The sequence below is a fragment of the Bos grunniens genome, chromosome 29, assembly GCF_055505025.1.
Source record: "Bos grunniens cultivar Pamir isolate PY7600 chromosome 29, Bosgru_T2T1.0, whole genome shotgun sequence".
Classification (NCBI taxonomy): Eukaryota; Metazoa; Chordata; class Mammalia; order Artiodactyla; family Bovidae; genus Bos; species Bos grunniens.
The window spans coordinates 7,565,991-7,591,654 of NC_141193.1; the positions used below are offsets into that span (position 1 = coordinate 7,565,991).

The 25,664-nt window shown below is 53.3% G+C and overlaps 2 protein-coding genes across 3 annotated transcripts; one reads left to right on the forward strand and one right to left on the reverse strand.

Annotated features, from left to right (window-relative positions):
• Positions 1 to 4,712: 4,712 nt before the first annotated feature.
• On the forward strand, positions 4,713 to 10,972 carry SLC25A45 (solute carrier family 25 member 45). 2 transcript variants are annotated; one of them, XM_086384908.1, is made up of 6 exons: positions 4,713 to 4,785; positions 6,186 to 6,229; positions 6,417 to 6,488; positions 6,805 to 6,990; positions 9,129 to 9,387; positions 9,512 to 10,972. In XM_086384908.1, the coding sequence occupies exons 3-6, from the start codon at positions 6,462 to 6,464 to the stop codon at positions 9,778 to 9,780; spliced, it is 741 nt and encodes a 246-aa protein (XP_086241034.1). In that variant the 5' UTR covers positions 4,713 to 4,785; positions 6,186 to 6,229; positions 6,417 to 6,461; the 3' UTR covers positions 9,781 to 10,972. The 2 variants fall into 2 exon arrangements, with proteins under 2 accessions (XP_086241034.1, XP_086241033.1); XM_086384907.1 differs by lacking the exon at positions 4,713 to 4,785 and adding an exon at positions 5,222 to 5,277.
• An 11,100-nt stretch (positions 10,973 to 22,072) lies between these two features.
• TIGD3 (tigger transposable element derived 3) lies at positions 22,073 to 25,049 on the reverse strand. The gene is made up of 2 exons (XM_086384912.1): positions 24,775 to 25,049; positions 22,073 to 23,854 (listed from the first exon to the last, which is right to left on the reverse strand). Exon 2 carries the CDS (start codon positions 23,836 to 23,838, stop codon positions 22,423 to 22,425), a length of 1,416 nt encoding a protein of 471 aa, XP_086241038.1. The 5' UTR covers positions 23,839 to 23,854; positions 24,775 to 25,049; the 3' UTR covers positions 22,073 to 22,422.
• Between the last annotated feature and the right edge of the window lie 615 nt (positions 25,050 to 25,664).

Here is a 25,664-nt window from a genome sequence, read left to right on the forward strand (position 1 = left end):
CGAGTAAGTGGTGGTGGGGGATGCGTTCTGCTTTGGCAGCTGTGGGAGAGGAGAAGCACCATCAGGACTGATCCTTGGGCTGGTGGGAAACTAAGAGCTGGAGGAGACCTGGAGGGGCAGGTAGGGGGTGTTTGGGAACTGTACATTCTTTGGGGCCCTTTGGAAACGGGGAGAGAGAACTGGAGACCCAGGGCTCTCTAATGCTCTTCCCTGACTTGTCCGCTCATTCATATCTCATTCATTGCCTACTCTGTACCACGCATAGTTCTAAGCCTTTAAGATAACATGAGGGAACAAAACAGCCAGAGATACCTGCCCAGACAGACAAGTTAATTGCTTGGTGTGTCAGAAGGTGATGAGTGAAAGAGAAGGTTGGGCTAGGGAAGGGGCACCGGGAACGCTGGGCAGGTGGGGCAGACGACAGCGGTCACCGAGCCAGTCAGGGCGGGCTCACTGTGTAGGCGATGTCTGAGCCCATGGAGAGGAAGCCAACTGGAGGAGGGAGCAGCGGTGTGGGCCATTGCAGGGTGTGGAGCAGGGGAGAGACATGGTCTACTTCAATTTCAGTTGCATTATCGGGCTGCTGGTGAAGGACAGGCAGGAAGGGGAAGTGGAAGGGATGGGGCGGGGGCAGAGAGGCCAGCTGCAGGGAGGTATTCAAGTGGCTGTGATGGTGGTCTGGGGCCAGGGCAGAAGCAATGGGGGAGCCGGCAAGAGATTGGATTCAGGGGTATGTTTTGGAGGTACTATGAATGCGTTTCCTCATGGAAAGGTGGTGAAGTAGAGAGAAAGGGAGGTGTCCAGGCAATTCCAGGGGTTGGGGCTGCTTTGGGGCCATCACAGCTTTCTCTGAGAAGTGACACCTGAGCCTGAGGTCTCCGTGCCCTTGAGAGAAGACCCCTTTCTCCTCAACCTCCACCCCAAGGCCCCAATTGCCCAACATTCCTGAGAATAGAAATCGGAGAGAATATTTCATGTTTGTCAATGTGAAGCCCGTGTTCCATTGGAGTGCCCCCATGCTCTCCTAATGCCATATTCCTCCGGGTTTGCAGCCAAACTTGCAGTCAGCACCTTGCCTGCATCCGGGCATACCTCATAGGAATACATGTGAGATTAACAGACAATCAGAAACATGATCCTGCATGATGTGGTCCTGAACGGGGACACTGACAAAAGGAATGTTCACTTACTGAGGTGTGGGGGAGTCACTCTGGCTTATACATGAGTTAACTTGAATTTGATGCTAACTAAAACAGCCTGTTTGTGGCCTATCAAACATACACTGTAGATCTGCTTTAATTATTGACCAGAAGTAAAGAACATCCATGTTAAGGGACTTCCCTGGCAGTCTAGCAGTTAAGACTCTGGGCTTCCACTGCAGGGGACGTGGTTTCGATCCCTGATCAGGGAACTAAGATCCCACATACTGGGCAGCCGGAAAAAAAACAAAAAAAAAAAACAAAAAAAAAGAATGTCCATCTTAAAAATAAAGATGAACTGCCCCTCTTCCTGGGACACCAACACAGGTGCTCCCTCAGTGATGACACCCTTCCCAGGCACCAAGGCCATATTGCCTTGCCGTGTTTGTGCTGATTTGTTTTTCTGAAACTTTGAAGGAATATATCACTGATTCGCTTGATGTTCTTTGTCCTTGTCCTTGTTGTTCAGTCACTAAGTCTTGTCTGACTCTTTGCGACCTCATGAAGTGCAGCAGAGCAGTCCAGCGGGGCAGAAGACAGGCTTCTCTGTCACTCACTATCTCCCAGAGTTTGCTCAAACTCATGTCCATTCAGTCAGTGATGCCATCCAACCATCTTATCCTCTGTCATCCCCTTCTCCTCTTGCCTTCAATCTTTCCCAGCATCAGGGTCTATTCCAATAAGTCGGTTGTTTACATCAGGTGGCCAAAGTATTGGAGTTTCAGCTTCAGCATCAGTCCTTCCAATGAATATCCAGGGTTGATTTCCTCTAGGATTGACTGGTTGGACTTCCTTGCTGTCCAAGGGACTCAGGAGTCTTCTCCAACACCATAGTTCAAAAGCACAATTCTTCGGCGCTCAGCTTTCTTTATGGTCCAACTCTCACATCCATACATGACTACTGGAAAAACCATAGCTTTGACTAGATGGATCTTTGTTCTGATCAGACATAAAACTGTGCTGAAAACCATGCTTCTCCAGAGCTGTTCCTCAGGGTTATCTGAGGCTGTCTTCTGGGGCATAGTCTTCAGTTTGACTCAAATAAAACTCTTTTCAATTCTTATTGCAGATTGTTGTTGATTATTTTTGTAGACAACACCAATACCGGGAAAGCCCCTTTGATGGCCTCCCAAGCCTCCCAGATGACATGGGACAAGAGAGCCTCAAAAAGCACGTGCCTGACCAGATCACCTTGCTGGCCGGGGCAGCTGAGACTGGAACTCAGTTTCAGATCAGATCAGATCAGTCACTCAGTCGTGTCCGACTCTTTGTGACCCCATGAATCGCAGCACGCCAGGCCTCCCTGTCCATCACCAACTCCCGGAGTTCACCCAGACTCACGTCCATCGAGTCAGTGATGCCATCCAGCCATCTCATCCTCTATCGTCCCCTTTTCCTCTTGCCCCCAATCCCTCCCAGCATCAGAGTCTTTTCCAATGAGTCAACTCTTCACATGAGGTGGCCAAAGTACTGGAGTTTCAGCTTTAGCATCATTCCTTCCAAAGAAATCCCAGGGCTGATCTCCTTCAGAATGGACTGGTTGGATCTCCTTGCAGTCCAAGGGACTCTCAAGAATCTTCTCCAACACCACAGTTCAAAAGCATCAATTCTTTGGCGCTCAGCCTTCTTCACAGTCCAACTCTCACATCCATACATGACCACTGGAAAAACCATAGCCTTGACTAGACGGACCTTTGTTGGCAAAGTAATGTCTCTGCTTTTGAATATGCTATCTAGGTTGGTCATAACTTTCCTTCCAAGGAGTAAGCGTCTTTTAATTTCATGGCTGCAGTCACCATCTGCAGTGATTTTGGAGCCCCCAAAAATAAAGTCTGACACTGTTTCCACTGTTTCCCCATCTATTTCCCATGAAGTGATGGGACCAGATGCCATGATCTTCGTTTTCTGAATGTTGAGCTTTAAGCCAACTTTTTCACTCTCCTCTTTTACTTTCATCAAGAGGCTTTTCAGTTCCTCTTCACTTTCTGCCAAGGGTGGTGTCATCTGCATATCTGAGGTTATTGATATTTCTCCTGGCAATCTTGATTCCAGCTTGTGTTTCCTCCAGTCCAGCATTTCTCATGATGTACTCTGCATATAAGTTAAATAAGCAGGGTGACAATATACAGCCTTGACGTACTCCTTTTCCTATTTGGAACCAGTCTGTTGTTCCATGTCCAGTTCTAACTGTTGCTTCCTGACCTGCATACAGATTTATCAAGAGGCAGGTCAGGTGGTCTGGTATTCCCATCTCTTGAAGAATTTTCCGCAGTTTATTGTGATCCACACAGTCAAAGGCTTTGGCATAGTCAATAAAGCAGAAATAGATGTTTTTCTGGAACTCTCTTGCTTTTTCCATGATCCAGCGGATGTTGGCAATTTGATCTCTGGTTCCTCTGCCTTTTCTAAAACCAGCTTGAACATCAGGAAGTTCACCATTCACATATTGCTGAAGCCTGGCTTGGAGAATTTTGAGCATTACTTTACTAGCGTGTGAGATGAGTGCAATTGTGCGGTAGTCTGAGCATTCTTTGGCATTGGAACTCAGTTTAGAAGATGCCAAACCCTGTGCATCTTTCACTCCATGTACATGTCTCCCCTTGTGGGGCAGAGAGAGATGACAGAGTAGGAAAAATCAAAGTACCAGACACTTATAGAAAACACAACCTATGAGCAATCATCTGATTTATAAAAAGAGGCAACAAAATTTTTTAAGTCGAAGTATCGTTTATTTATTGGAAAAGACCTTGATGCTCAGTAAGATTGAGGGCAGGAAGAGAAAGGGGTGACAGAGAATGAGATGGCTGGACGGCTTCATGGACTCAATGAACATGACTTTGAGCAAACTCCAGGAGATAGTGAAGGGCAGGGAAGCCTGGCGTGCTGCAGTCCATGGGGTTGCAAAGAATGGGACAGGTCTTAGGGACAGAGCAACAGTAACACAGTTGATTTACAATGCTGTGTTAGTTTCCAGGTGTAAGGCCAAGAGGCAACACATTTTCAAATGATACAAAATAGCATTTTCAAAACAAAGCATGTGTGTTTTGGGGCTTCCCGGGTGGCCCTAGTGGTAAAGAACCTGCCTGCCAATGCAGGAGAACTAAGAGATGCTGGTTTGATCCCTGGTTGGGAAGATCCCCTGGAGGAGGAAATGGCAACCCACTCCAATACTCTTGTCTGGAAAACCCCATGAACGGAGAAGCCTGGCCGGCTACAGTTCGTGGGGTCACAAAGAGTCGGACACGACAAAAGTGACTTAGCATGGCTTAGCTCATAACAGAGCAAGAGGGTGACTGGAGTAACCTTTCGTTTAGTGAGCTGGCAGCAGGGGAAGTAGGTTTAAGGAAGCAGAGAGGAAGACAGGGATTCCGGTCCCTAGCCCGTTGGCTTGAGTTGTTGCCCTCAGAGAAGTGGGCATCATAGCTTGGTCACCCCAGGCAGAGAGACACACCATCCTTTATACAACATGTCCCTAGCTCTCCCCTGGGAAAGAGGCTCCAGGAGGAGAAGGCAAGGGAGGCTGTTTCTGACACATGCTGGGGAGTCCGTGGTAAACAACCCTCGGAGAAGGTGGCTTCCGGCCCTGGTGAGTCACTCCTCTTGGCTGGGCCTGGTTCCTGGTGGCCAGGCCCCACCTACCCAAGCTGGGGTGAGCAGCCTGCTGTGCAGGGCTGGGGGATGAACAGGAGTTGGGCCAAGGGAGGGTGGCTCCTTAAATCCTTGTACACTGAGGCAGCCCCGGAGGGACGCCCCCAGGGCCCAAGCCTGGCTGCCGGGCCTGGTCACACCACGAGGCCCTCGCTGGCTGTCAGGGGGCTCAGGCCACGGTGGGCCATCCTCCCTGCCCCGTGAGATCTCACACTCTGCACATCTCTAGAGCTGGTTGGCTCCCCATCCTGGTCCCCTGAGGTCTTGGCACCCGGCCCTCACCCAGGGTTAAACATTAGTAGCAGATTATCAGTCCAGGGTCCGGGGAGGGTGGAATTACACTTTCACCAGCGTCTCCTCTGCTGGAGCCATCTGTGCCCGCCCCTGCCAGACATGCCCGCGGAGGAGTTTGTGGCCGGCTGGATCTCCGGTGAGACACTTTTCTTGCCTCTGTCATATCAATGCCAATTGCAGGTCACTCTTCCTGGGGAAGGTGGGTGACCTGAGAGGAGCTGAAGCCAAAGTCCTGGTGGCCTGGGAGTGTCCAGAACCAGCCGTCCCTGGGCCTCCTGGGAGTTGCCCGAGGGGGCGAGGAGAGGACGGTGCAGTGGGTGGGGGCTACTGCCAAGCCCCAGGCTGCCCCCCGCCAACCTGGACACCTGTCAGGGGTGGGGCCGTGGTGAGCGCTCTCCCAGACTCACCTGTGCCGCAGATCCATCTCCAGGGCTCAGAGGACAGTTCACCTTTGACATCACCCGCTGTCCTGCATTCCGCTCTGGACCTCTGTCCTACCTGGCAATGGGCTGTGAGCCCTGAGGCCAGCTGTGCTGTCGCCCCGGCCCAGCATCTGAGTGACCTCCCCGAAGCTCCAGGACCAGCTTCTGCTAAGCAGGGCAGGACCAGGAGGTGGGGAGATGCTGGGGGGCTGGGCCCCCCTGGTGCCAGCAGGCGTCCTCTCAGAGCCCCCAACTCTGCACTGCCCGGGCAGAGCGCTGGGAAGGCGGGGCCTGGACCAAGGCCCTGCACTCGACAGCAGCTGTGAGCTGAAGGGAGGCCGGAGCCCTGGAATCCCCCAGTTAGACAAGTCAGCAGGATGCTCGGGGGTCAAGTCCGGACGGGCGATGACCCTGTGTGTCTGGGGTTGGCTCCTCCCCTCTGCATGTGCGTCCTCCAGGCAGGGCCAGGCTCGCTCTCTCTCTCTGCTCCCCACACCTTCCCTGCCCAGTGCCTGGCACGGAGGAAGGTGCCAGGGGGCAACTTCTGCTCCCCCCTGACACACCCTGGCTTCCTCAGCCCAGTCCAAGGGGCCTAACTCCTAGCACCTTCTCGTCCCCACAGGAGCTCTGGGCTTGGTCCTGGGACACCCCTTTGACACTGTGAAGGTGAGTCTAGGGGAGGCGCCCAAGGAAGGAAAGATGTCGCCTGAAGCAGACATCAGGGAGAGAGCAGGGCCTGGCTCGCAGAGGCTCTCTCCGCCTCTCCTGCCCTGCTGGGGTCCTGCCCAAAGGGCCCAAGGAATGAGCCGGCTGGACGCCCGGCCTTCCCGCCTGCTCTGTCCTCCCTGTCCAGGTGCGGCTGCAGACCCAGACCACATACCGGGGCATCGTTGACTGTATGGTCAAGACTTACCGCCATGAGTCGGTGGGTGGCCTGCGTTGCGGGGTTTGCGTGTGGGAGGCCTCTGGATTGTCGGGGCCAGCTTCCTTCTCTCCCAGCAGGGCTCTGCCCCCGGGAAGAGAGAAAGAAGACCCAAGTCTGGGGCCACCAGGGGATGGGCTGAACAGTAGCTTCATGCCCCCCAAAGTGGAGCTGAGGCCATCCCCGGCCTTAGCCAGCCTCCACCTGCCTGTGGGCGGACTTGGGAGTGGTTTCCAGCCAGAGGAGGCCGTGCCAGGCCTGGAGAGGGCCAATGGGAGGCTCCCAGAGCCCCTAGCCAGCTCGCACCGTGTCTCTGCAGCTCCTGGGCTTCTTCAAGGGGATGAGTTTCCCCATCGCCAGCATAGCTGTGGTCAACTCCGTCCTGTTCGGGGTCTACAGCAACGCCCTGCTGGCGCTGACGGCCACCTCCCACCAGGAGCGGCGGGCCCAGCCGCCCAGCTACACACACGTCTTCATAGCTGGCTGCACCGGGGGGTTCCTGCAGGTGAGGGGGTGTACAGGCGCGCGCACACACGCACACACACACACACACACTTGCATAGTGATGATCAGTTCACTCCTTTCCCTCCAACCCGCCTCTAGTGACCCACAGCCACAGACCCCCGGCCTTCTCAAGGGGAACGTGAGGAGTGGTGGGGAAAGGCCTGCTCCTGGGACCTGACCTGGCCGAGCAGTGGCCTTCTAGGCTCTAGGTCTGGAGGGGAGAGTCATGGAGAACAGAAGGGGCAAGGGGCAAGAGAGCTGGGGTGAGGGGGGAGACAGTGCCAGGAGGACAGCCGTTGGTGCCCACCTCGGGGGGGGCGGTCTGTTGCCATCTCTGACCCTCACCTGTGGCCCATCCACAGATCTCGCTGGGAGAGGTCCAGGGTGTTAATTATTAAGTGACTAACCATTTGGTTCTGGTCTTTGTTCTCGGCGCTCGAGTACTGGGTTTTGAGGGGTGGGGTGGAGGGGACAGGGCAGCAGGGGGAGCCCTAGCTAAGGGGGGCCCTGAGTGCAGAGGTCCAAGGGTGTGCACCTGGCTCCACGCCCCCCCAGCTAGTACCCCAGGTCACCCTCTACTTGACACCTGCCCTGATGCTCTGTCCACTTCAGGGTAGAGAGCAAGGACAAAGAACAGAGTCAGGGGCTCATTGAGTGAATTAATAATTCATGAGACGTGAAAGGTCCAGGCTTTGCTTCTGCCCCTAGTGCGGGGTTCATGCCTGCATATTTCCCAAACCCTGAGACATGCATCCAGCAAAAACAAGGAAGAGAGTGAGCCCCCAGGCCAAGTGGCCTGATTTAGGCTCAACCGGGCCCAACTTCTCCATTTCCTTCCTCTCTGGTTCCTCAGAAAGCAGAACAGATGGTGGAACTGGGGACTGTCCAGTCATTGATGGGGATAGGGTCCAGGGACCACATGGAGCCCCGTTTACTACCAAGACCAAGGCTCTGATTTCCACCTGGGACGGAAAATGTATATTTTGCGTGGAGATGGACAGGAAGACTCTAGTTAGCATAAAGCAGGGAATGACAACCTCTTGTGTACAAACGTTGCATTTGACTCGGCTAAGTCTGGTATAGTGTCTGACATCCCCACGGCCCCTGTGGTGGGCACAGGGTGGGGAGGGCAGGGACCCGAGCCCACCTCTCCCCGCCACCCTGCCTTTGGCCCAGCCATGTCTTCACCCCCAGGGACCCACCCCCCAGAGCAGCCCTCAGCTCAGTACTGCCCATGGGCTCTGCTGGGAGGGTGACATCACAGCACCACCTCACAGGGAGGGACCCCAGCCCACGGCCCTTCCTGTGGGGGAGTAAGTAAGCCAACTGCCACCCTCTAAAGATCACCACCAGAGCCAGCCTGCAGGCTCCGCCGCCGTCAGCCGTCTCCAGGGCTGCGAGCTTGGGTACCTTCCACGAAAGAAAAACAAAAAACACCCAAGTCCAGAAATGATGTGCCGATCTCGGCTGGGACTTCAGTCCTCACCTGAACGTGCCCTAGTTGCACCCCTGACTCACACCTCGGCCCCTCCCTTCCCTCCGAGCCCCCAGCACCAATGTTACCCCAGATCTGTCTCGTCCGCCTCAGCCATCGTGTTCGAGGACCGTCAGATCCCACCCTGTCACCCACCTTCTTGGGACGCTAGAGTCTGGGGCTTTGTGAGGCCAATTTCCCCACCCAGGGGCCTCTGAGAGGCGTCTGGCAGCAGGTGAGGCCGGAGGAGTCTATGAAGTTGAGTCCTCAACACTATCGAGGTGACCTCTTTATCCGTGGGGAGGGGTCCATCCCCCGCTGTTTTGTGAGCACAGATGGAATTCTCTTTTTGTTTTTTTTGGGCCCAGCCATGGCAATGAAAGCACCGAGTCCTAAGCACTGGCCCGCTAGGGAACTCTTTCTTTAGCGCCATGGGTGTGTCAGCAAGTTCGGCCGAGGAGAGGGCCAGGCCTCCTTGCTGTCAGGGGTCTCTGGCCCGTTCCCCACTGCGCGTGAGAGAGGCTGAGAGCGGCCACGGGAGCCCGCGAGGCCCTGCGGAAAGATGCTGCCGTGTCTGCTCGCTGCCTTCCTCCCGTCAAGACAACTCGGAGGGATTGTTCCTGTCCCAAGGTCTGCCCAGGTCCTTCCTGCTTCCTTCCCTACAGGCCTACTGCTTGGCTCCCTTTGATCTCATCAAAGTCCGGCTACAAAACCAGACGGAGCCCAGGGCTAAGCCGGGGAGCCCCCCGCCCCGGTACCGGGGGCCCGTGCACTGTGCGGCCTCCATCTTCCAGGCCGAGGGGCCCCGGGGGCTGTTCCGGGGAGCCTGGGCCCTGACCCTGAGGGACACCCCCACTCTGGGAATCTATTTCGTCACCTATGAGTGGCTGTGTCGCCAATTCACGCTGGACGGCCAGACCCCTAGTAAGTGAAGTGGCGTCAGAGGGCGGGGGACAGAGAGGAGGAAGGAAGGGGAGGACGGGGAGGGGGACTGTGACGGGGGCTGTTTCGTCCCTCGGCTGAATGCCTCTCCACTCCTGCCCCCCAGGCTCGGGCACAGTGCTGGTGGCAGGGGGCTTTGCCGGCATCACCTCCTGGGTCGCCGCCACCCCCTTGGACGTGATCAAGTCCCGGATGCAGATGGCGGGGCTGAAGCAGAGGGCCTACGGGGGGCTGCTGGACTGCATGGTGAGCAGCGCCCGGCAGGAAGGACTGGGGGTCTTCTTCCGGGGGCTCACCATCAACAGTGCCCGCGCCTTTCCCGTCAACGCTGTCACCTTCCTCAGCTACGAGCACCTCCTCCTCTCCTGGGGGTGAGCCGCCGGGCGACTCCAGCAGCTCCCTGGCGGGACCACCGCCCACCTGCCCAGACTGGAGGCCAAGCTGAGAGCACTGACTTGTGGGTCTGATGCAGAGGGTGAACCCCCTTTTACCAAGTCACCTCCAGTGCTCAGACCAGATGGGGCTGGGGAGACGGCATGGGAGCAGGAGGCCTGGGGTCCCTGGCGCGCCCCGCCCCCAAAGTCCAAGCCTGCTCTGGGCCTCTTGGCAGCACGTGCCCTGATTCCTTGGCTTCCTGAATCTGAGAAGTAAACTCAGAGCCAGCGGTGCTGGTGACATTCCGGCCCCCCCGCCCCACCCGTCCTGTGACTTTGCCCCTTTAAGAGCTGCCTGGTGCTAACCACCCTCCCTGGATTTGAGTGAGGAGATCCCCATTGGCCCCCCACCTCACTTCCCTTCAAACCTCTCCGTGCAGGACTTGAGGGTAGCCTTTATGCCTCCTCTAGTCCAGAATCCTTCAGTGACTCCGTCACCTTCAGGAAAAGGCCCCCTCCTCCCCTCTGCCCCCCAGCTGTCTTCTCCTTCTGTTCTCAGCAGCCCAGTCCTGCTTGAGGTCCCTGAACAAGCCGTACTCTCTCATCGCCTCCCACCTAGAAGGTTCCTTTCCTCTCAGCCAGCAGTGGGCAGTGCTTGCAGGCTGACTCCCCCATCCCAGGGCTGAGCCAGCTCCAACCTGGGCCTGTCTCCTGGAGTTCTTCCTTGGCTTGCCTCCCCCTGCCCGGAACTGACTCTGGGGTTTCCAGACCTTTCTGCTCATCCCCATGCCTTGATCACAGCCTTGGCCTATACTTAATCATGGTTGCGGGTTTGCTTCTCGGCTTCCCAATTAGACTGGGTGCTCCTTGAGGTCAAGGGTCCTATTTCTGGTCGTTTCCCAGCATGGAGCCCCATGCTTGAAGGAGCCTGATAAATGCTTGTGAAATGAAGCGCAGTCCTAACCTCCATCCTTCACTCCAACCACCACACCGTCCTCCCGGGCACCCTCTTACCAGCTTCCACTGAGATCCCCTCCCCCGACCCCTCTTGGGGTCTCCAGCGGAGTAGTGTCTGCCTAGCCCAATCCCATCGAGGGCACTTGTTTTCTTCACCATCTCTATTGCTAAAGTGGAATTAAAAACTAGCTGAAAAGGTTCACTTAATTGGCAAATAAAGTGAGCAGACATCCTAATCTAGTCTGGGATCAACCAGGGCCCCCTCCGCCCGAGCATGGTGACCTGAACGCCTGGGATGCCTGCCATTTACTGGGGCCCCCGTATAAAGACAATCACAGTGTTATCACCACGGTTCACACAGGAGGTGGCCTTGGCTCAGAGACAGCGCGTCACCCGTCCCAGGCCGCACGGCTGCTGCTTTACACAGCTCGCCTGCACGCATCTGCGCCTCCGCCTCCAGAGCTCAGTTGCTCTGCTATCCTGCTCTGCCTGGGGCTTGTGACCGTCTCCCACAAGACACCTAAGCTCAGATTCACCCGGACTCGACCTCCCCGTGTGCTCTTCGGATCCCTTGTTTATGGGATCATGTGAAACAGCAGCAGACAGGACCCTAAGCATTCCTCCCTTCTCACAGCATGGCCGCTGGGCACGCGGCCGCTGAGTGAGGCTCTGTTCCCCTCGGTGGGGACTGCTGCTTGGCTTCTTGCTAGCGACATGTGAGCAGAAGAAATGTGTGCAAATTGCCCATCGCTTGCTTCAGAGGAGTTTCCTCACTGTTGGCTGGAAATAGGGGCCACTGGTGAGGATATAGGGGGCTCCTGGAACCCAGGGACTCAGTGAACACTGCTGACTGGCCGCCCTGGGCTGCTGCATTCTGACATCTCTTTAGCCTTCACCCGAACTAACACAGTGGGTAGGGTCGGGGTGATCCCAGCGTGGTTCATGGAGCAGCAGCAAGAGGACTTCCTAGGGGGGGTTAGAAAGGCAGAGTCCCAGGCCCCACCCTGAACTGACGGAATCAGAACCTCTGAGGCTGGGGCCTGGGAATCAGTGTTGCACAAAACTCTCATTGTGATCTTCTGTTGTTGTTCAGTTGCTCAGTCGTGTCCGACCCTCAGTCGTGTCCCATGAACTGCAGCACGCCAGGCTTCCCAGTCCTTCATTATCTCCCGGAGTTTGCTCAAACTCATGTGCATTGAACTGGTGATGCCATTTAATTGTCTCATCCTCTGTCGCCCCCTTCAATCTTTTCCAGCATCAAGGTCTCTTCCAACGAGTTCACTCTTTGCATCAGGTAGTCAAAGTACTGGAGCTTCAGCTTCAGCATCAGTCCTTCCAATGGATATCCAGGGTTTCTTCCCTTTGGGATTGACTGGTTTGATCTCTCAAGAGTTTTCTCCAACACCACAGTTCAAAAGCATCAGTTCTTTGACACTCAGCCTTTTTCTATTGTCCAGCTCTCACATCCATACATGATTAGTAGAAAAGCCATAGCTTTGGCTATATGGACCTTTCCAGGCTAAAGTTTAAGAAATGGTGCTCTGGATGCTTCTAAGGGAAAAAACGCATCACCTTTTCAAGCTGAGGAAGCTGTCATTCTGGTGACTGGAACTCCAGTTCCGGTGGCCTCCTCTCTTACACAGATTTCACGCAGATTCAGGCAGCCCATGTTCCTGGTGTGGAAAAACAGGGTCTGTCTGAGGCAGCCAGTGCCCGTTCTGTGCCCCAGTTTCCTCTGAGATCCCTTCTAACTGGTCCGTCCTTGAGCCCAAGTGGCCAGTCCAAGATCTCCAGGGTCACTGCAGTGTCAGGGATTTCAGGCCAGACACCGCAGTGTTGGGGAGTAGTCATCGGAACTTCTCAGGGGAGTCGGGGGCTGGTTCCGAGGGAGCGAACAGCATGCATGTGAAATAGGAGGTGGTTCTTAGAAATGGGGCAGGAGGCCAGAGTGGTCCTCTGTAGTTCGTCATTTCTCACCACCTCACCAGTTAGCAAGAAAAGAAAATTTAAAAATGCTTTTTTTTGGACTTTCGTGGTGATCCAATGGTTTAGCTTCAGCACTTCCAATGCAGGGGGTGCAGGTTCAATCCCTGGTTGGGGGACTAAGACTCCACATGCTGTGTGGTGCAGCCAAAAAATAAAAAATAAAACAGAATCACACAGCTTCAAAAAAAATTAAAATAATAATGATAAAATTTCCAAAATTCTTTTTTGACTTTTTTTTCCCCAAGATTTTTTGATGTAGATCATTTTTTAAAAGTCTTTGTTGAATTTGTTATAGTATCGCTTCTGTTTATGGGTTGTTTTTTTGGCTGCGCTGTATCTTCCTTGCTGCAAGCAGGCTTTCTCTAGGGGTAGAAAGCGGGGGCTACTCTCCAGTTGCGGCGCACAGGCTTCTCACTGCAGTGGCTTCTCTTGTTGCGGAGCACGGGCTCAAGGCGCTTCAGCAGTTGTGGCACAGGGCTCATTCGGTGTGGCTCACAGGCGCCAGGGCAGGCAGGCTTCAATCATGACACGTGGGCTCAGTCATTGTTGCTTGCAGGCTCTAGAGCACAGGCTCAATAGTTGTTGCACACTTGCTTAGTTGCTCGGCGGCATGGGAAATCTTCCCAGACCAGGGATCAAACTCATGTCCTCTGCACTGTCAAGCAGATGCTTATCCACTGTGCCACCAGGGAAGTCCTGCAACTTTGTTTTAATTAGATCCTTTGGGGGCTGTAATTCCACCCGAAAGCTTGCCTTTGCACTGCAGGGCACAGTTTGTTTCCTCGCTGTGTGGAGGGGCGGGAGCTCCCTTCCTCTGTGCTCCTCGTTAGAACCAGAGAGAGTGGCAGGCCCCCCTCTGGCTGGCCATGCGGTCCCAAGCCTGAGTCGCTTCCACTGGCCTATGGCAAGGGCTGCCAGCTGGCCTGGAGAACAGTGCTGTGGTGAGGTGAGGGTTAAGCGCAGTGTGATTAAAGAGAAAACAACTCACTCCTCTTGGAAAGGAGGGTGGAAAGACAAACAAAGATCAGGCAGGAAATGACCAAAGATATTTTTAAAAGCCAGATGGTTTCATATCAGCAGGGGGTCAGAATATGCCTGTTAAACTCCTTAAGGAATTAACACATGTTGTTTGGCCTTATTGGGCTTCCCTTATAGCTCAGCTGGTTAAGAATCCACCTGCAAGGCAGGAGACCTGGGTTTGATCCCTGGGTTGGGGAGATTCCCTGGAGAAGGGAAAGGCTACCCACTCCAGTATTCTGGCCTGGAGAATTCCATAGACTGTATAGTCCATGGGGTCGCAAAGAGTCGGACACAACTGAACGACTTTCACTTTTACGCATCATTATTTGAGACTCATTCAGAGAGGAGTCCCTGAGAACTAGGAAATAGTACAGGAACCTGCTTTGAGGTTGAACATGGGGGTGGTGTCTGAGGGTCACAAGTAAATGGTTTACAACTTGGGTAAACATGTTAAACAGTGTCTCATTGGATTTGGGTCATCAAATGTCGTACTTATTTTTTTAAGGTCTTTATTGAATTTGTTACAGTTGTGCTTATATTTTTTGTTCTGGTTTTTTGGCCCTGAGGCTTGTGGGGTCTTAATTCCCTGACCAGGACTCAACCTGTTCCTCCTGCACTGGAAGGTGAGGTCTTAACCACCGGACCATCAGGGAAGTCCCCTGTCGTATTTATTCTTACAGCATCAATCACAGTAGGAGAAATGGAGGAGATTAATTTCTGGGTATACAGACTTAAGGGCTACACATGCAGGTAAAGGGGGACAAAGCAGAACCCTGGGATGATTCTGGTTAAATCACTTTTGCCAGACTCACTGAGCCAAGAGGAGTCGCCCTTCATTGGCATCTCTGGCCTGAGTGCTGGCCTGAGCTCCCGGCCCACGTGGCCAACTGTCTCTGGTCGCAGATCCTTGAGCATCCCACACGTGCCTAGAGTTTCGGAGGCCAGAAGAGCAGCTTTCCTTCTCCCCTGCTCCCACTTCAAAAGGGTCCCCAACCCCTGTGAATCCTGCTGCTAAACTTGGGACTTGTTCTCCCTTTTCCAATCCTACTAATGCACCCCAAGTCCTGTCTGGAATCTGGACAAATAACTTTTCAAATGCGAATCTGATCAGGTCCCTCTACTCCTCTTGCCCCTGGATGGCCTCCCATTGCTCTGAGGAATCGAGGCAGTTTCCTTCCACGGCCTGTAAAGCACTTGGACATTCCTCCTCTCTCGCTTCCCTCCCATCGCAGGACATCTGCGTTGTGCACGCTATTCTCACTCTCTGTGCCTCTGGCTCTCAGTTCAGCATCACCTCCATAGTGAAACTGTCCTCAGCTCCTCTTTCTAGGTCAGTGTCCTTTGGTTTAGAGAGGGTCTGAGAATTTGCTTTTCACTATATTCCTGGATGCTGCTGGTTTCAGCCGCAGTTTGAGAACCACTGGCTTGTACTTTGATGTTCTCTCCCCTTTTCAGTCTGTAATCACATACTTTCATTTGTGTGGCCCTGGTGGTTCAGATGGTAAGAAATCTACCGCAATGCAGGAGACCCAGGTTCAACTGCTGGTTGGGGAAGATCCCCTGGAGACGGGAATGGCTACCCGCTCTAGTATTCTTGCCTGGAGAATCCCATGGACGGAGGAACCTGGTGGTCTATAGTCCATGGGGTTGCAAAGAGTCGGACATGACTGAGTAACTAACATTTTCTCTTTGGTTATAATTGTCTCTTCTCTAAACTACAAGCTCCACGAGGCAGAGATCTTGACTCTTTTGCTCATTAAAACACTAGTGGGCTTACAGAAGCTCAATATATAATTGTTGAACGAACGAATGAATGAATGAAAACTGGTCTTCCCCACTCTAGATTTTACACAGAGCCCTCCTACTATAAGGCATTAGGTTTCAACCATGATAACAAACATGATTGTAAAACCATTGCTAACTTTGCAAGACGTGAGGGAACGTCCCAAAGACCCCTTCAAAACAAGGCAGTGAGCATGTGTTGGAACTGTGCTGCCCTTGAGGCAAACGGTGACACTGAGAACTTGAAGATGAAAGAAACACAGAAGAACAGAAGACTTTGGCCCAGAGAGTGAGGCAGCCGAACACAACCTTCATAAATTAAGTCAAGATCCTGGAAAGGGCTACACCTTTAGTGAGAGCAGAACAGAAAAACTCCACCCACCAGTAGAGGGAACCTACAAAGAAAACTGCCTTTCCCTGTGGTGGGAAAAAATTCAAAATAAGATGGCCTCCTGAAACTCTGGTCAGTATTATGTAACAACCCAAATAGGAAAAGAATTTGAAAAATAATAGATACATGTGTATGTATAACGGAATCATTTTGCTGTACACCTGAAACTAACATAACACTGTTAATCAACTATAATCCAGTTAAAATAAAAAGTTAAAAAAAAAAAAGATGGGCTCCTATGAACCACAGCATCTGCTACGGGAGTCCTTCAGCTCTGGGACACCTTCCTCCCAGGAATTAATTTATCATGAATGTACTGCCCCCTTGTGTCTCATAGGAATAACTACAGGTTTTTCCAAAGGAGAGTCCCCAAATGGGGATTTTCAGGTTTTCCAGAGATTAAGTGCAACCAATAAAAAAAAATTCCAGGACCAAAAAACCACCAGACCCACTAAGAAAAAAGCCACCACGAATTAAGGCATCAGGAGAAACAAAAGCAACAGATTTAGCCCGCCAGGATTTCAGGTATTACACTCAGCAAATGCAGAATTTAAAATAACCACGCATGAAAGATCTAAATATATAAAAGAATTAAAAGAGAGGAAACAAGAGAGTACAAAAATGACTATAGGGCTTCCCTGGTGGCTCACTGGTAAAGAATCCACCTGCCAGTGTAGGAGGCATGGGTTCGATCCCCGGTCCAGGAAGATCCCATATATCTCGGGGCAACTAAGTCCGTGTGCCACAACTACTGAGCCCATACTCTGAGCAAGAGAAGCCACTGCAGTGAGAAGCCCGTGCACCGCAACTGAAGAGTGGCCCCCACTCACTGCAGCTAGAGAACGGCCTGTGCAGCAGCAAAGGCCCAGCACAGGCAAAAATAAATAAATAAAATCATTTTTTAAAAGTTTTAAAAAATGAGTTATTGTTGTTGTTCAATCGTGTCTGATTCTTTGTGACCCCGTGGGCTGCAGCACGCCAGGCTTCCCTGTCCATCACCAACTCCCGGAGCTTGCTCAACCTCATGTCCATCGAGTCGGTGATGCCATCCAACTATCTCATCCTCTGTCGTCCCCTTCTCTTACTGCCTTCAGTCTTTCCCAGCATCAGGTCTTTTCCAATGAGTTGGCTCTTGGCATCACATAGCCAAAGTATTGGAGCTTCAGCTTCAGCAACAGTCTTTCCAATGAATATTCAGGACTGATTTCCTTTAGGATTGACGAGTTTGATCTTGCAGTCCAAGGGACTCTCAAGAGCCTTCTCCAACACCACAGTTCAAAAGCATCAGTTCTTCAGCACTCAGCCTTCTTTATGGTCCAACCCTCACATCCATACATGACTACTGGAAAAACCATAGCTTTGACTAGACGGACCTTTGCTGGCAAAGTAATGGCTTTGCTTTTTAATACGCTCTCTAGGTTTGTCATCGAAGGTGATGGCACCCCACTCCAGTATTCTTGCCTGGAAAATCCCATGGACGGAGGAGCCTGGTAGGCTGCAGTCCATGGGGTCACTAAGAGCCGGACACGACTGAGAGACTTCACTTTCACTTTTCACTTTCATGCATTGGAGAAGGAAATGGCAACCCACTCCAGTGTTCTTGCCTGGAGAATCCCAGGCACGGGGGAGCCTGGTGGGCTGCCGTCTATGGCGTCGCACAGAGTCGGACACGACTGAAGCGACTTAGCGGCAGCAGGTTTGTCATAGCTTGTCTTCCAAGGAGCAAGCGTCTGTTAATTTCATGGCTGCAGTCACCATCTGCAGTGATTTTGGAGCCCCCCAAAATAAAGTCTGACACTGTTTCCATTGTTTTCCCATCGTTTTGCCATGAAGTGATGGGACTGGATGCCATGATCTTAGTTTTTTAAATGTTGAGTTTCAAGCCAGCTTTTTCACTCTCCTCTTTCAGCTTCATCAAGAGGCTTTTTAGTTCCTCTTCTCTTTCTACCATAAAGGTAGTGTCATCTGCATATCTGAGGTTGTTGATATTTCTCCCAGCAATCTTGATTCCAGCTTGTGCTTCATCCAGCCTGGCATTTCACATGATGTATTCTGCATATAAGTTAAATAAGCAAGGGGACAATATATAGCCTTGATGTACTCCTTTCCCAATTTGTAACCAGTCCATTGTTTCATGTCTAGTTCTAACTGTTGCTTCTTGATCTGCATACAGGTTTCTCAGGAGGCAGATCAGGTGGTCTGGTATTCCCATCTCTTGAAGAATTTTCCACAGTTTGTTGTGATCCACACAGTCAAAGGCTTTAGTGTAGTCAATGAAGCAGAAGTAGATCTTTTTCCGGAATTCCCTTGCTTTTTCTATGATCCAACGGATGTTGGCAATTTGATCTCTGGTTCCTCTGCCTTTTCTAAATCCAGCTTGTACATCTGGAAGTTCTTGGTTCACGTACTGTTGAAACCTAGCTTAGAGAATTTTGAGCATTACTTTGCTAGCATGTGAAATGAGTGCAACTGTGAGGTAGTTTGAACATTCTTTGGCATTGCCTTTCTTTGGGATTGGAATGAAAACTGACCTTTTCCAGTCCTGTGGAGTTTCCAATCCTGTGGAGTCCCTGCTGAGTTTTCCAAATTTGCTGGCATATTGAGTGCAGCACTTAAACAGCATCATCTTTCAGGATTTGAAACAGCTCAGCTGGAATTCCATCACCTCCACTAGCTTTGTCCACAGTGATGCTTCCTAAGGCCCATTTGACTTCGAACTCCAGGATGTCTGACTCTAGGTGAGTGATCACACCATTGTGGTTATCTGGGTCATGAAGATCTTTTTTATATAGTTCTTCTGTGTATTCTTGCCACCTCTTCTTAATATCTTCTGCTTCTGTTAGGTCCATACCATTTCTGTCCTTTATTGTGCCCATCTTTGCATTGGAGAAGGAAATGGCAACCCACTCCAGTGTTTTTGCCTGGAGAATCCCAGGGACAGGGGAGCCTGGTGGGCTGCTGTCTATGGGGTCGCACAGAGTCAGACATGACTGAAGCGACTTAGCAGTAGCAGTAGCAGTTGCATGAAATGTTCCCCTGGTATCTCTAATTTTCTTGAAGAGATCTCTAGTCTTTCCCATTCTATTGTTTTCCTCTATTTCTTTGCATTGAAAAAAATGATTATATATATTAAAAAAACAACCCAAAAGAATTGTCACAGCTGAAGAGAAGCGGAAGGTAGATGGAGAGAGATTTCTCACAGGACAATGCAGATATAAGAAGACAGGGAACCGATCTTCCTACTTTGGGGATCTCTGCACCCCACGTTCATCACCTCTAGACTGATGCTGATGATGAATGTAACAACAGCAATAATTTCTATTGTGTGGATGCGTGCTCAGTCGCTTCCAACTATTTTCTGGCCCCGTGGACTGCAGCCCACCAGGCTCCTGCGTCCATGGGATTTCCCAGGCAAGAATACTGGAGCGGGTTGCCATTTCCTTTTTTCAGGGGGTCTTCCTGGCCAGAGATCAAACCCGTGTCTCCTGCACTGGCAGGAGGATTCTTTACTACCGAGCCACCAGGGAAGCCCTCTCTAGAACGTCGTTATTTTATTTTCATCTTGCACTTATTGCTGTCCAAAATGACCATGTGTATTTCTTTACTTGTCTCTTCTTTATCCCCTCTACCAGGAAAGAAGGGCTTAGCGAGGAAGATTCTCTCTTTTTTCTCTCTGTCTTGTTCAGCACTAGCTTCAGGTCCTGGAATAGGACCCACTTCACAAGCAAAGCATTCAGTAAATGTCAGTGAATGCTGCTTAAATGAGCACATGGAGCCACCCAGGAAGAGGTAAGTATGACACCTGGTAACAGTACAAGAAAGGAAGACGTAATGGATGGGTTTAAAAAAAAGAAAAAAGGCTCTGGGATGAAGTCAATGAGAGAACCCCATGCTGTATCCTGCTCCTGCAACAGGAATAGGACCCCTGGGAACGGAGCTCATCCGTCCCCTCTGTTACTCCGGTCAGGTCTTCACAGATCCTCTAAGTTTTGGCTTCAACATTTAAAGAGTTATGTCAGAACTGGAATGACTTTAGAAAAGGACAACTTAAATGAGTACAGGCAGGGGGACTTCCCAGGTGGTCCAGCGGCTAAGACTCTCACTCTCAGGGCAGGGGCCCTGGGTTCCATCCCTGGTCAGGGAACTAGGTCCCACATGCTACAACTAAGAGTCTGCACACCTCAACTCAAGATCCCAAGTGCCGCAACCAAGACCCAGAGCAGGGAAATAAACAAATACAAGGAAAAAGGAGTGAATGCAGGTAGGAAAGCAGAATCTGTGGGGAAAAGCAGGTGATTTGGGATCTTATGTTGGGAGTGAAAGCTGGCAAGAAGCTTCAGAACAGTTTACGAGTGGACCGTGACATAACTTTGTCTCACTGTTGAGCAGCCAGGCATAGAGGTGGTCAGTGAGGACGACGAGCCAAACTGAAAGAACAGTTGGCCTTATTCACTGAGGTGTCCCTGTGAGGAGCAAAAAAAGGTACCAGCTCCCCAGGGGCCCGTTTTCACCAGTCTGGAGGGGAGGGTCAGATGGCAGGCTGCTGGAGGGGCTCCTTCCACTTTATGGGCTCTGGGGGTCAGAGTAGGGGAGGGAGGAAGGGCTGGGAGTGAAAGATGCTGCATCAGGGTGGAAGAAGTGTCAGCCCGCAACCCCAGTAAGGATCCCAGTAAGACCCAGTAAGGGTCTTGGCTGAGGCCCCATAGGGAGAGGCCTGGGCTGGAGATGCACAGCTGACCTGCGTCCTTGCCAGCGATGCCCCCAGAAAACTGCACTGTTCTGGCTTGTGATTCCTGCAGTCGACCTGAAAGGCCACATGAACGATTTCTGCCATGGGCTGGACTCCTCACCAGCCTGAGTCTGTCTGCGTCCAAAGTCCCGATCCTTTCCAGGTAAACTATGCCCTTCCTGCCCTGCTGCCTCGATCTGGCTCGGGCTGCCCCATCTCTCACGGGGACCAGTGAGTTTCTCTTCCTCTAGGTCTCACATCTCTGACCCATCCTCCACATGTTTTCTAGAACCTTACAAATAACCTGAAACTCTTTGGGGGTGCCCCACCACTAGGCTCAGTGGGCTCCAGGCCCCTCCTGCTCCCCCTGGGCCTCCCTGTGCGCTCTGGGAAAAGCTGCCTCCAAGCCCGCTGCCTTTTGGCCAGGACTGTCCTTGACTCTCCTGTCTGTCTGTCCTTCAGCTGCAACTCAAAGCTCCCCTCCTCCGGAGGCTTCCTGGGCTCACAGCCCTGTGCACACGCCTTTAGGATGGCCGTTAATCACACTCCACCGCCACTGTCTGCAAGGTCCTGCCCGGCAGGGACACGGCCTTTGCAACCTTGCCCTCAAGAAGCCTTGCTAAAGAGATGTGAAATAATCAGACAAATGAAAAAAAAAAGAATGAATGACTTCCAAGTTCTGGCTCCTTCTGTTTCCCTAGAATGTTCTTAGCCTGCCCCTTTTCCTTTCTCAGACAGCACCCCAATAGAGGTGAATTCCCCAAAGAGGGAAATGATCAGAGAAGCAGAATGTCCTGGGAATCTGTCTGTCTGTTAGCCCATGAGGAATCCCCATGCCCAGGGCTCCTTCTTGCTGGAATTCTGGGAGAGGAGGTTCACTCCTGGTCATTTCTCAGACAGCTCTAGACATCTGCATGGCAGCAATCTTTGGCAATCAGTTTAAAAAATCTGAGTCTTGGGACTTCCTTGGTGATCCAGTGTGTAAGACTTCGCCTTCCAATGCAAGGCATGAGGGTTCAAATCCTGGTTGGGGAGCTAAGATCCCACATACTTTGAGGTCAAAAACCAAAACATAAAACAGAAACAATACTGTGACAAATTTAATAAAGACTTTAAAAGTGGCCTGCATAAAACAAAAACAAAAAAACCTGAGTTGAAAGTTTCTATACCCTCCTTTCATGAAAATAATGGGCTTCCCAGGTGGCACAGTGGTGAAGAATCTGCCTGCCAATGCAGGAGATGCAAGAGACACCGGTTGAATCCCTGGGTCGATAAGATCCCCTTGGGGAGAAAATGGCAACCTACTCCAGTATTCTTGCCTGGAAAATTCTATGGACAAAGGAGCCTGGTGAGCTACAGTCCATGGGGTCGCAAAAAGTCGGACATGACTGAGCACACATACACACATAAAGATAAAACCTTGGCCGCTTTTCTGATTAAAAGCTTTATTTCCAGAAGCAGAACTGTTTTGAACACGGAGTTCAAGGGGTCGGTCTGTCTGTAAATTCCTATTCCACCTTCCTAAGTCCCAGCCTCCACAGAGGTTCCGAAACTACGCAGCTGAGCTTCACTGCCCCACCGCCCTGTGTTTAGACTCTCTTTTCTAGGGGTTGGACAACTTTTGCTCAGAGCCTAGACTTGGTCTCCCAACCTGTCTCCCTTCAACACCTTTCACAAAAGCTCCATTTCCACGGGAAAGAGACCAGCCCCCAACCTGCCTTCTGAGAGAGGGCGTTTCCATGGGAAACAGGAGAGAGGGCTGCGGCAGGAAGAGCCCTTCACAGGCAGCAGAGTCGCTCCACCCCCTCTTCACAGGCATAGAAATTTTCAAATAGCTCTGGGGTGGTGCCACTGCACTCCAACCACCTCCTCAAGGTGCCCAGAGCCTGGAGGGCATCAGCCTTGGTGGGCAGGGGCTCGAAGCCGTCCTCTCCGCCTCCCGCCTCGTCTGCAGGGCCCACCTCCTCTTTGCACGCTCCAGACACAGGCTCCTCACTCTCCAGATCCACAAAGCGGGAAAATTCCTCGAGGCTCAGCCCACCGGGGACCTGCAGCACCTCTGAGGCTTGGTCCTGGGCCACTGGCGTTTTGCCGGGAGCCAGCCCTTCCTGAATGAAGCTGCTCACAATGAGCTGGAGAGGCACCTTGGCCCAGGCCGCTGCTGCCATGTGCAGAGCGTCCAGAACTGTGATGCCCGCCCCGATCTCGGCCAGCAACGTGCCAGCCCTCTCGCTCTGGGCGGCAGCCAATTTGCTCAACAGACGCCGCCGATAATGGGCCTTAAATGCCCGGACCACGGAGCTGGGCAGGGGTTGTGTGGGGCTCGCAGCAGACAGAGGCAAGAGCCTCACGTGGCAGAGCCCAGGCAGGCCAGCCACCTCCTCCACCACTCGGGCAGCCATCAGCAAGGCCACCTGCCGGCCCTGCCGCCCCATGTCCCGATCGAATTGTGACAACCACTCCGACCAGGGGATGGCCAGGTCAGGGTGGTAGGAGGCAGGCAGGGCCTCACTGCTGACCCCAAAGAAGCATCGTGGGGCAGCCTGGGGCCCACAGACCAACAGCCGCCGTTTCTCTGTGCCCCTGCTGTTGGCACACAGCAGCACCTGCACCCGATCACACGTACCCGCTCTGCCAGGCACTGCCCGATACAGCAAGGGCACTTCAACACAGCCAAAAATGTCCTCTGGGGAGAAATCTTTAAGAGAAAGAGGCAGCTGGGCCTGGGGAGTGGGAGTTGGGGGAGGCGGCTCAGGGGGGAACGGAGGCGCCAATATGTGGCGGGCCCCGAAGCCCACGTTGTTTCGGCGTTTCCAGCGGACCAGCCAGCCGATGCTGGGCACAAAGTCCTGGCCCAGGATGTCGGCCAGCTCCTTGGCTTTGTGGAGCAGCATGGGCCCTGTCACGTCCCAGGCCTTGGCCCGGGCAATGTGGTACCAGCAGAGCAGAGCCTCGTCGATGCCACTGTACTTGGACTCCCGCTTGCGCTTGCGCTCCCGGTTGGCCGTGCCGCTGCACCAGTCCGCCAGCAGCTTCTCTTTATTCTTGCAGATGCGGGAGATCTGAGGCTGGGAGACCTGGAAGCGCCGGGCCACCTCCGACTGGGACATCTTGGACTCATCCAGGAGTTCCAGCACCTGGATCTTCTCGGCCAGGGACAGGGCGTGAAGCTTCTTCTTGCCACACAGCTCCATGGCCTCTCGGCGGCACCTGGGCAGGGAGGAAAGGGTGAGCGGGGGACTGACAGTGGAGGCCACGCAGGTTAGGAGAGGAGAGCAGCAAGGAAAAGAGAGTATATGAGGCAGGGAGACAGGTTGGTGTGGAGGAGCGGGGGCAGTCCAGGGAAGGCTGGACCAGCTGGGAGAGGGCGAGGGTACCCTGGGTAGGAGGTGAGAAGGCTGGGCTGAAAGGAAGGGAAAAGGCCAGGCTGAGTGGGCAGTGGGCCGGGCGTTGATGGGAGAATGACAGAACAGAGCCTGGAGGGGATGGCCCCCTGGTCAGAGGGAGAAAGGGGTCCCCGGGAGAGGGATGAATAGAGACGAGGGGACAGCTGCAGACACAACAAAGGAGCGTGGACGGGGGAGGACAGGGGCTGGGGCCGAGGGGGGCAGGTGTAGGGGATAATCAGAGCGGGCGGGAGGAACCCCCAGGACAGGGAGGGGGCGCCGGGCCTAGGCTGAATTTAGATGATGTTGGGGGCGGGTGGTGGAGTGAATGAACAGAGTTGGGGTGACAGGTGTACAGACGACAAAGAGGGACGGACTAGGGGCTGAAGAAGCAAGTCTAATTTGGGGCTGGGTCCTGAGCAGGGAAGGCTGGGCCGGGGTCCGGCCTGGAGAGGGGGTGGGTGGAAACACAAGGCCGAAAGGCAGGTGCACAGGCGACAAAGGGCAGGAGGGGTTAGGAGGCCGCGGGCAGCGAGAGGGGCGGGTTGTCCTCAGCGGGGAGGCTTGTGGCCTGGGAGGGCGGGGGGACGAGCGTCCGGGACCCAGGCAGGCGAGGAGTCGGGCTCCGCAACTCGGCTGGCCTCTCCCTCTGGTGACTTGGAGTCCATCGGCAGGGCGGACCCAGTCATCTGCCTGCCCGGCCTCCCCGCCTCCCGGCTTCCAGCCCTTCCGCCCTGCACCCACCTCAGGCGCTCGTCCCGCGGCTGCCGCCCCGGTCCCAACTCTGGCTGGGGCCGGACTCCCGAGCCCCTCTCCCGGCCGCTACCGGAGAGCAGGAGAGGGACGCGCCGAGAGGACAGAGGGGCTGCGCGGGCGGCGGGCGCGCGCACCCTCTGCGCGAAGCCCGCGCGGGGGTCTCTCCTGGCTGGGAAGACCGATGTCCGCCGCTCAGCATCCACCCGCCGCAGCCCCGCCCCGAACCAATTAGATAGGCCTTCGGTGAAGTCCGTCCCGCCCCCGGCTAAGTCTCATTGGACATTGCGAAAGTGGCGGGTCGTCAGGTCCCCGAGGGGACGGAGCTTTCTGCAAGAAGGGATGGCGAGGCGGAGACTGGTCCCGGCGGGAGTCCTGCATGCGCCGCCAGCCTCAGGGACCCGGCCCTCGGAGCCTGACAGGACTCGACAGCGTGGACGCAGTACGTCTTCCTGGCCGTGACCCTAGGCAGCTTCCTCATCTACCAAACAGATCTCGTTCCCCTTACCCAGTGGTCTTTGAAAAATAGAAGCAGGTTATAAGCCACACAAAAGATGTTACCATGGATAGCACTGACCTCAGGTCGGTCAGCCAAGATACAACAGACTGTTGTAGCCATGCATTCTGGGAAACAAACTCACTCAGAAGGACAACGCAGATAGTGGAGTGCAGTTTATTACACCGGCGGGCCCAAGGCAGAGTCTCCTCTTAGGTAAGGACCCCAACCAGTTTTTGTGAAAACCTTATATACCCGTGAAGGAGGAAACAGAGCAAGCTTCATCTTGAAAGCAGGACTCCATCTTCGGCCATACTGTGGACTTTGAGCTGTACGCCCAGTATCTATGGAAATGACATACCAACTGGAAAACCAGACCCCCCTG

What these genes read in the sequence shown, in the direction of transcription:
- SLC25A45 (XM_086384907.1), top strand. Translation starts at nt 5,241, where the DNA reads ATGCCCGCGGAGGAGTTTGTGGCCGGCTGGATCTCCG. An exon ending in TGTGGCCGGCTGGATCTCCG is followed by an intron (nt 5,278 to 6,185) that starts GTGAGACACTTT and finishes TCGTCCCCACAG; the next exon opens with GAGCTCTGGGCTTGGTCCTG. An exon ending in GCACCGGGGGGTTCCTGCAG is followed by an intron (nt 6,991 to 9,128) that starts GTGAGGGGGTGT and finishes CCTTCCCTACAG; the next exon opens with GCCTACTGCTTGGCTCCCTT.
- TIGD3 (XM_086384912.1), bottom strand. Translation starts at nt 23,838, where the DNA reads ATGGAGCTGTGTGGCAAGAAGAAGCTTCACGCCCTGTCCCTGGCCGAG.